This window comes from Lepeophtheirus salmonis, chromosome 1, assembly GCF_016086655.4.
Source record: "Lepeophtheirus salmonis chromosome 1, UVic_Lsal_1.4, whole genome shotgun sequence".
NCBI classification, from domain to species: domain Eukaryota; kingdom Metazoa; phylum Arthropoda; class Copepoda; order Siphonostomatoida; family Caligidae; genus Lepeophtheirus; species Lepeophtheirus salmonis.
The window spans coordinates 44290870-44300667 of NC_052131.2; the positions used below are offsets into that span (position 1 = coordinate 44290870).

The following is a 9798-nucleotide window of genomic DNA, read 5'->3' on the forward strand; positions in this document are numbered from 1 at the left end:
GACTTTATTTGTTATCTTTTATTCCTTTGGGGTTGATATTTTGGTTTTGGGTGCTTAGTTACTTAATTATATGTATTAAGTCGTGATGGTAAATTATACTGCAAAAATAAACAACGTATATGGTTTCAATGTTTCCTTTAATACCTTGTTACTCTGTACTTCCATAAAGGTTAACCTAAAGTGTAGGTTAAGAAGAGTTCACTGATTACTAATAAGAAATGTGCGCCAAATTTCTAACTGTATATCTGTGTGCGGCTGAGATGAATTAATAATTTCATATTCATCCATCAAAAAGCGCGTTTAGAACACAAAAATAATCCTTCACACCCTCAAGGGTACGAAGCAACCCCCCTCTTCAAATTATGTATAGCAATAGATTTTAAATTTTTTATTCACGGACGTAACGTTCATCTAACAACCTCAGTACAGGAATTATGTATTTGATGATCTGTAAATGTCGATTAAATCATGATGAAAACCACTTATTCTCGAAGCCAACAACTAAGTCCCACTCCATATTAAAGTCCTTGTTCTCAGTAGGTGGTCTATAGCCTTCTTCAATTGGTTTCATCCTTGCAGAAGCCCCCAAATCTTTAAATGTGCTATCCTCATTTCCTCTGGACTCATTTAATAGATCTCTTGTCATACGTTTACTGAGTTCTACAATAATATCTTTCGATAGATTTTTCCTTTGTACTTTAGAATTCAAATCTTGAACAAATAATAAATATTGTTCCTTTACCAATGAGCCCACAGTCTTACTTACACTCTCATATAATGCAATTGCCCTTAGCCAAGAGGCAGTAGCTTTGAGAGAATCTGTATATGTGTCCCCAAGAAGGTCCCATGCCTTGGGAGTATGTGGTCGATGAATTAACATTTGAATTATGCAATACTGAGCAATCTCTGTCTGATCTCCCATAATGAGGTATACCTTCGACAACAAGTCAAAACTGGCAAATATATTACAAGAGTTAACGGGATTCGATGTTGAATGCTAAAAAAATTGTAGTGTAATAAAGGGATTAAGGTTATTTTAAAGTTTTAATGCATGCTTACAAATAGTAGAGCATATTTTAAGGCATCTTTGGTCTCCCCAGTTTTCAAATAAGCACGACTCAAGGATTCAAACACTTCTCTTTTAAGAGGAACACTACTGGCCACTTTATCCATCATTTCCAGTATACAAGCATACTCAGAAATAGCTTTATGATAGTCCTTTTGAGCATAGAAATAGTCCCCTTTGTATTTGAGACGATTGAGTCTAAATTTTGGATTCTCATTGTCTGAACTTAAAAACCACTATTGGAGTAACAAAAAAAATTAATACTTTCATATTTAAATGATGTATTGCAGGACTTTTTTTCTTATTTTTTTTGTAAATTTTATTAGATAACTGAAACAGAATATTAGGCATATGAAATAGCAGGAAGCGCGTAAATTAGGGGCTTGGAAGGCAACTGTATTTAATTGCATAGAAACTGTACCCATTATTTTCTACCTCAAGAAAAATAAAATGAATTATAGAGAAGCAGATATAATCACGTTTGTAATAAATAAAAAACAATTAAATTGATGCCATCATAAAATACGTTAGTTCAGCAATTGACTAGTGACAGCATTTTTTTTTTTTTTTTCTTATTTGTCAAGAGCAAAATAATGGAGACTGACATACTATGTAGCTCCATCAATCAAAGGAAAAAAAAGAGTATCACAATGAGAAAGGTTGGGAGGGGAGGAGATGACGATAATCTACTTATATATCAGCCCAAACAACAACATTTCTATTCTTATCACAGGATACAAGTCCATTCCCAGAGGGCTGCCAAGCAACTGCCACCACAACCGAATCAAATTCTTTCAATATACGCTCAGGATTGGATGAATTATACTTCCATATAAATATTGAGCCATCAGAAGTTCCACAAGCGACGTATTCCGAATCAGGACTGAAGGTTGCTCTAGCCCAATCACAACCAATTTGAAAACCAGAGCCACTTAGACAATTAAGAGTTGTTTTCATATTTCGAAGATCCGTTATCTCAATTTTGTTTTCACGTGTGGATGCCAGTAAATATTGACCATTTTTTGAAAGATCAAGGGATGTAATTTTGCCTCCAACAATGATTTCGCTTTGATGTGTATCAGATCCAAATGAAGAAGAGCCTCCAATATTTCGACAATCATAAAAACGAATTTTTTTATCGAAATGACCAGATATAATCATTGTTTCATTTGTGACTAAATCGTTACAGGTTGAGCCAGCAAATTTTGTGGAAATACAGGCTCTTGATTGCAAGTCCCATACTTTTATTGTACGATCTTGGCTCCCAGAGATAAACTTTGTAGAGTCTAACAGAAATTTGGCACTCATGACTTTACCCGAGTGACCTGTTAATGTATGTCGCAATCGACAACCATCAACACTCCAAATTCGAGAAGCAAAATCACCAGAAGCACCAAGAATTAAGGATCCAGAAGTATCAAAATCTAAAGACATTATAGAACCATTGCAACCTGATAACTGTCCTCGATTCTCAGCTACACCCTTTGCAATGTTCCAATATTTGATTTTACGATCTGAGCCACCGGTATAAAGATCAGAGGTATGAGGATTCCAAGCAACACAATTGACTTCTCCATCATGTGCGATAAATTTTAAATAAGACTTTGTTGGCAGTCGCACGGTCGCACAAATCGTGGAAAGATTAGCTTGTCCGACAGTTTGAATGTTTTTTCTGAAAAAAAAAAAAATGAAGAAGAATGATTAAGTCATGACCCCAAATTAAGTATTCCTACTCATTGGGTAAGTGAACCGTTTTTTCTTCTGCAGCTTCACGTAACTGCTGTTGAACCTGTAGTTGAACTTTTTGAAGAAAAATTTCATTTTCTCTATTCATGAGTTGAACGTCTCTTTCTTTGAATTCCATGACTTGAGCCAAGAGTCTGTCATTTTCCTTTTGGGCCTCGATGAGCTTGTGATCCGCAGAGTTAAGTGCTAGATGAAGAGCCTGATACTCGTCGTTAAGTAATTGATTCCTATCTCTAAGCTCATCTAACTTTTCATTTAGAGATTCAATCTCTTGTTGAAGCTTCAAGACAAGGGATTCATTCTCTACAAGACTTTTTTCTTTCTCTTGGATCTCCTGTAGACATATCAATGACATTTCATTTATTATTTAATAACATGGAAATGGAGATGATATGATAATATACCTTTTGCGAGTACTGAAGAGCAGTGGAAAGATCGATGACTCGTTGTGCGTTATCCCCTTTTTTTTCGATGCAATTCTGTGAGTTCTTCTTGAACTCTGAAGAGTTTTTGCTCTAAACTCTTTACAGAAATGGAATCCTCGTCACGCACTCCAACAAAACCGCCACCTCCTCCTCCCCCTCCTTGCAAATCTCCTCCTCCATGTCGCTTAATCAAGTCTGCAAATCCCGTTTCTCGACGATTTCGTCGCCGAAGCTCTTGATATATGGATTTACGCCAATCCATTGTCTTATGAATTAAATATTACTTGCCTTGGAGGTCTCGAATCGTGTCTTGTAATTAATGTTCTTACACCGACTCTTCTTTTCCCCCTTCCTCTCCTCATCAAAATCCTCATCCGAGAAATTCAAAACTAAATCCATAGAAGATTGATGAAAAATGTTGGTTAAAATAATATGATAAAAATGAAATAAAAAGTTTCTCTTTTTTTTCCTCTTTCTTTCTCTCTCTCTCTCTGCAGTTAGTACATGTACAAATGAGTTCTTATACTATCTGGAGGAGTACAAGCTCTAATCACGCAACCTATTGTGGTGATTAACATCAATTTTTATCACAAATTGCTGCTAGTAAACTCATATGGATATGATTTGTCCAATCATAAGAGTAATAGTTTGTCGTTGTTGTAGTTTTTAAACAACATCACGTGGTGTTTTATTTAACTCTTCCATTTTGGATCAGCATTTTAAATCCCCATAAATTGTTTTCGAGGCGAAAATGATGGACTCACTTCACGTTCCCTGCTCAAGATATTTTTTAAAAGGTTTTCTAAAGTAAATCGTCAAAAAATAATTGAACTAATTATTTAAATGGATAAATTTGCCCTTCAAAAATAAAGTTTCAAATTCAGTTCATGTTTGTACAAGATTATGTGGTATCAGTTTCATTCCAATGATATTATATTTATTTAATAGATATTATTAATCTTGTAATAATAAAATAATTCATTCATTATGGACCATAATGAATGAATGGTAAATGGTAAACATGTGTGTTTATGTTGGGTGTCGAACTGGAGCCGATAGGAAACTTCCTTTTTTTTTGTATGTAATATCAGAATAGAATATGCTTTGTAGACCAAAATATCGAGAAAAGAGAATCTTTACGAGTCTAGAAATTTTCTTGCACTTTTTTTCCAATGATAAAAGAGACTCAATAGTAATAAAGAAATCCATCAGGGGTGAGATTGAAGTGTCCATGTTACATAATTATCCGTATAGACCGTATATAACAAAATCCAACTTATACATGGAATTGATATAAATCTGATTGCGATGAGTGATTTCTGCATTATAATTTATATAACAAGGTACATCAAGGGTACTGAACTACTCTTATTAATGAAATAGTTTTCTTATAGTAGGGGAGACAAGGCAGAGTTGACTTTCATGAATTTCAAAAAAGGAACTGTGGATGGAGGATGATAACTGTCTCTGCTCCTCACTTGATCTTTCTGTTGTTTTATGAAACTCCTTAGTTCTTATATGTAGATGTATACGATAATTCTGTAGAAGATCTGGAGGAATTTATATATAAGGACAATGATTAACGAGATTAAAAGTCACTATCACAGATCTTGACATAAAGAGGCACTACAACATTAAAGGAGACTATATCCACCGAGTGAAGCAATTGTTCAAGGGATATCGACTCTTAAGAGTCGATATCCCTTGACTTCACAAAGCACTTCGTGGTTTTCATTTTGACGACCTAAGGCACTAAATGGAAGCATCCTGGTCCTACAGGAGTTGTTTCCAAATCTTTAATGAATGAAGTAAGTTTCTATAGCAAATCTCATTTGCCAGCAAAAGGGGATTCTAAGAACGGAAGATACCGGAATTGTGGACGTCATTCAGCATACATTTGCAAAATGTGCAACTTACCTGTACACCCAGAGTGTATGGAGGCATTCCATACAAAAAACAATAGTTAGATACATGCATGATTAGTTTATAATATTATTTTAAATAGTAATAGACAGTAACGCAGAAGACAATAAAGATATTTATTTACACTAATGCCGATTTGTATCTATAGTGACCATGCTATATTTTTTTTTCCCCCGGATGAATTTTCAATTTCAAGTTTTTTTTTTGCGTTGTATCAACCCTAAATATGTTAATTAAATCATTAAATGTAAAAAAAAGTCCGCACAACAATTATCGGCATCAATGGGTTATAACAAAGTAAGAAACGAGGACCTTCGTAATCAATATTTCTATAAGGTATAGGTAGTAGAGATAATTTTTTTGTCCAATCGGGTCGGGATTGAGTATACATGAATATTACTTATTAATTTATTATATTAGTAATAAGAATTTACTCAAGCTGCGCTAACAATCATGTTTTGCTACTAGTTGGTGGGTTACAAAAGATCAAAAATAACTGAACCAAGGACTTTAAATAGGTTCCTACGATGTATATTGAATGTATATTTTAGTTGAAACCAAAATGATTTATATTTGTTGGATAAGCACTGAGTTATTGTACTTTTTCTAAGACGAAAATTGTATCAGTGGATATAATTTTATAAAATTATGCCACTAGATACATAAGTCTAAAGTTTACCGAATTCTGCCCGTAATTGACAGGAAATGTTGTCGAAAACTTACCTTTTTTAAAACATAAATTTGAAAAAAAGTGAATTTTCAATTCGGAATGTATTAGAGCTATTTAAAATGAAATTTTTATTAAAAAGAGTTGTAGATGACAAAACAATTTATTAGTAGCCATAGCCAAATGTAAGTCTCATAGTCATCATCTTGAATATGTTATTAAAAATCAAATTTTTGCAAGTCCTATAATTTCGACGTCAGTTTATAGAATTTTATAAAATTCTGACAGTTTATAGACAAAACCCTAAAGTTTTCCGGATTATTAACCTTGACCTTTTTTAAAAGACTAAATTTAAAAAGGTAATTTTGAATGTATTATAGCTATTTAGACTCATTTTTTTTTACACAAAGTTATAACTGACATAAAAATGTATTTGTAACTTTATATAAAAATCTTTTTCCTACATATTGTAGAGCCTACTCTATTTGTAATTACGAAACATAATATCTTTGTCAGCTGAAATATTTTTTTTAAACTTCCCATTTTCAAAAATCCAAAAGAAGACGCAAGAAGAAAAATATGGATATCAAATCTTAAATATCTTCCTAATTGGGAACCCGCTAACCATTCTGTATATGGTAATCATTTTGAATCATAATTACCTTTCCATAATTGTTCAAGCAAAAAGTATATGAATAATTAAGTAAATAAAAGTAGAAAACAGTACAGTACTTGACTCATTCACGAGAGAATAGGAAATTATATTCCAAAATGCTTGAAATAATAATACCTCTAGCGGAAGAAAAAAGTAAATTTTGACCAAGATATTTTTTTTCGCTAATGATGACTTTTGCTTTCGATGCGCTACTTGGTACAAAGCTTTAAACCAGCCTACATTATTAAGAAAAATGACAGAGTGGCGTCATATGAAAAGCGACATATCGCGAAAAAGTGTTAAAATGCTGCACCATTGTATCTCCTCAGGTCGCGTTTCTCTACTTGGTTTAAAGCCTATATCTAAAAGTAAGTATGACAATTTCATGGTAGTGTCCTCTATGTTGGTAGTAACCTTCATACTACCAAGCTTATGTTACATAAGTTATGTATTTATATTAACCTTGCCTACTACTAGCTTTGTTTTAAAGTTTTACTATGACGTAGTCTCAGCTGTTGCATTGTAGTTCCAGCAAATCAAGAAGATAACAGGAGCGGCGTTGTCAAGATTATATTTTGGTTTTTGGATAAATAAATAAAAATTACCCCTATTTTCTCATAACTTTTTTTTTCAAAACGGAAAAAAATTAGAGTACAAAGAAAAAATTACTTTATTTTTTTTTGGGGGGACTTGAGCACCCCCTCTGCGGACACCTTTTCCTCAATTTTCCATATCCCCAATTCATGAGCTTAAAAGGATCCAAATAATGTAATTTAAGTAATTAAATTTAATTTAGCATGTAAATAATATTTACGCACAAAGTTATATGGATTTGAAATTAGAATAAGTTTTATTCCAATAATGTTTAATGGACAATGTAATTCATTATTTGTGACAATCAAGGGACTATGTGTTTAGTGCCCATATAAAGCCAATTGGAAATACTAATTAAATTGTATGAAGTGCCTAAATCTCCGTTAGTTGTAACCATGGATAATGAGTCAGCCGGTAGTCAGGAGAGTAAAATGTATTTACACATGGAGTTGAATAGATTTGGAATATAGAGAGTATATATACAATATATATATATATATATATGTATATGAGTTGGAGTACCAAATTTTCAAATAGCTGAGATACGGAGCCGGGATCTTTAAATATTATAAATTCAACTTTAAGAAACTATAAGAATCATACGTTATAAATTTAATTTAAACTCTTAGTCGCTAAAATATCAAATGAACATGAACAATTTATTAAAACTACACACATCTAAGAATCAATTATTCTTAATTTATAGTTGTGAATAAATAATTTTTGGTGATTCTGGCTCTTAATATAACATTTTATAAATTACACAATTCAAATTCCATTCGACTCCGTGTGCAAATTTACTCGACTCTACCGACTATATGAATTAATCAAATGAATATTAAAAGATCAATAGAGGAATAATATTTCATATTAGTTAATTTATTTGAATGAAACTCATAAGTCACGAACTGAAGTTGATACTTTATTTTCAAAAGACGAATTCATCAGCTAAAATAAATAATTTTATGAATATTTACGTTAAAAAAGCCTTTAACACAAGGTTAATAGAAATACAACCTTGCTTTAATATATATATACCTTGACAATGAATTGGATACATCCAGTCAATGAATTATTTTTTGCTCAAGAACAATTTTTTGGGATTTCAAATATTGTCCCAAAATAGAAAGGTTACTTAAAAATACCACGTGTTGTATAAAAATACAACTGTATCAAATACAGAAATTTTATAATTGTACAGATTTCGTATGAGTTTGCCAATAGGAATTTATCATCAAAAGTGATGCTTTCCACCAGAACAAGTTGCGGGATTGGATTTTGTGCTCCTTCAGATAGTATTACTAAAAAAACAATGCTTTGGAGCCATATCGATAAAAGACATATCGTGATGATGAGAAGTAGGAATTAAAGTTTTCAAAAAAGAAGAAATAGTTGACCAAAACATTCGAAATATAAGAGTAAATATAGGGGGCTTCAAATAAATGTTTTTAAAATATTTATTGTAATAATTATAATTTATTACCATAATTATATAAATTTAGAGATGTCAATAGGTTAGTATAGTAGTTTTGAAAAGAATATTTTATTAAGTATATTAATATTTTATTCAAATTTTTAAAATTCAATACAATTTTATTTAGCCTTTCAAAATATTAATAATTGGCTTTGGGAGATAATTCTCATTTCCAATTTAATTCAAGAATCAATAATGATTGATTCTTGAATCGAATAAGATTCGTGAGTATGCTTCCAACTTTGGTTCCTTGAATCCTCTCACTTTCACATTTTCCGAAATGATATATAATTTATACGCTTTTTGTAAAATATGAGATTAATACATTAGACTTAGTCTACTATTTTTATAAAACTATAACCCAAATCAATTAACCTTAATAAAGATAATTCAAAGAAGTATTAAAGATCCACTAGATCTATGATACAAATATTCAGATTCCTGATAGTCCTAAATAATAAATTAGTCATAATAGTCGAAAAAGTATACATTTTCCTTGTTGTGACATTCTTTACTCATATTCTTAATTTCCTTATCAGTTTCTTGAATCGTTTCTTGCTCGGGATCATAATCTTCATGATTTATCTAAGAATTGTTCCGATATTTAGAGGATTTTGTAAAACTTGCCGCTCTGGAGGTACAATTATAGGTCACAAAAAGTAGGCATGTTCAACTTAGGACTATATATATAAATTTATATATTATTTAAATAACATACACCTGTAGTAAGGATGTGCAGATTGATGTGATGTAATCATCAATGAGATGCAAATTATGCCTTTAATTCGATTTTTTTTAACTTACAGCAAGAAATACAATGTTTTCGATGGCTTTGGTTAACAATTAATCTTTTTTTGTATGCTATTGATGTATGTATGGTATTTTATCTCTATGATTAGATCTCCGTGTTTTTGCTCAGCGTTAGCACTCAATGTATCTTGTCTCTATGGGTCAAATATATTTAATATTGACATTTTGGTTCTAAAAGTTAGCCACCAGATCAGTAGCTACGTGAGAACATACGTAACTGCCTTCTTGCTCAAGGCCTGTGTCAAGCATTTATGATTTGTTGAGTCAAATATATATACATGTCTTTAAATAATAATTATTTGTTTCTATTTTATTATTGTCATTTAAAAATGTGTTTTCCTAAATAGAAAGCCTATTTAAATATTAAAATCTGATTTAGATTTTCATGTGCTAAACCAAATTAAGCAGTTGTATAAGATAACTCAACAAATTTACTAG

At 31.5% G+C, this 9798-nt stretch overlaps 1 protein-coding gene across 1 annotated transcript; it reads right to left on the bottom strand.

The window, feature by feature from the left end:
- Positions 1-373: 373 nt before the first annotated feature.
- On the bottom strand, positions 374-3642 carry LOC121130805 (autophagy-related protein 16-1-like). Its single transcript, XM_040726480.2, is given in 5 exon segments — positions 374-997; positions 1060-2738; positions 2800-3146; positions 3217-3279; positions 3281-3642. Coding segments are annotated over 4 exon segments (1611 nt in total). The 5' UTR covers positions 3500-3642; the 3' UTR covers positions 374-997; positions 1060-1756.
- Positions 3643-9798: the final 6156 nt, after the last annotated feature.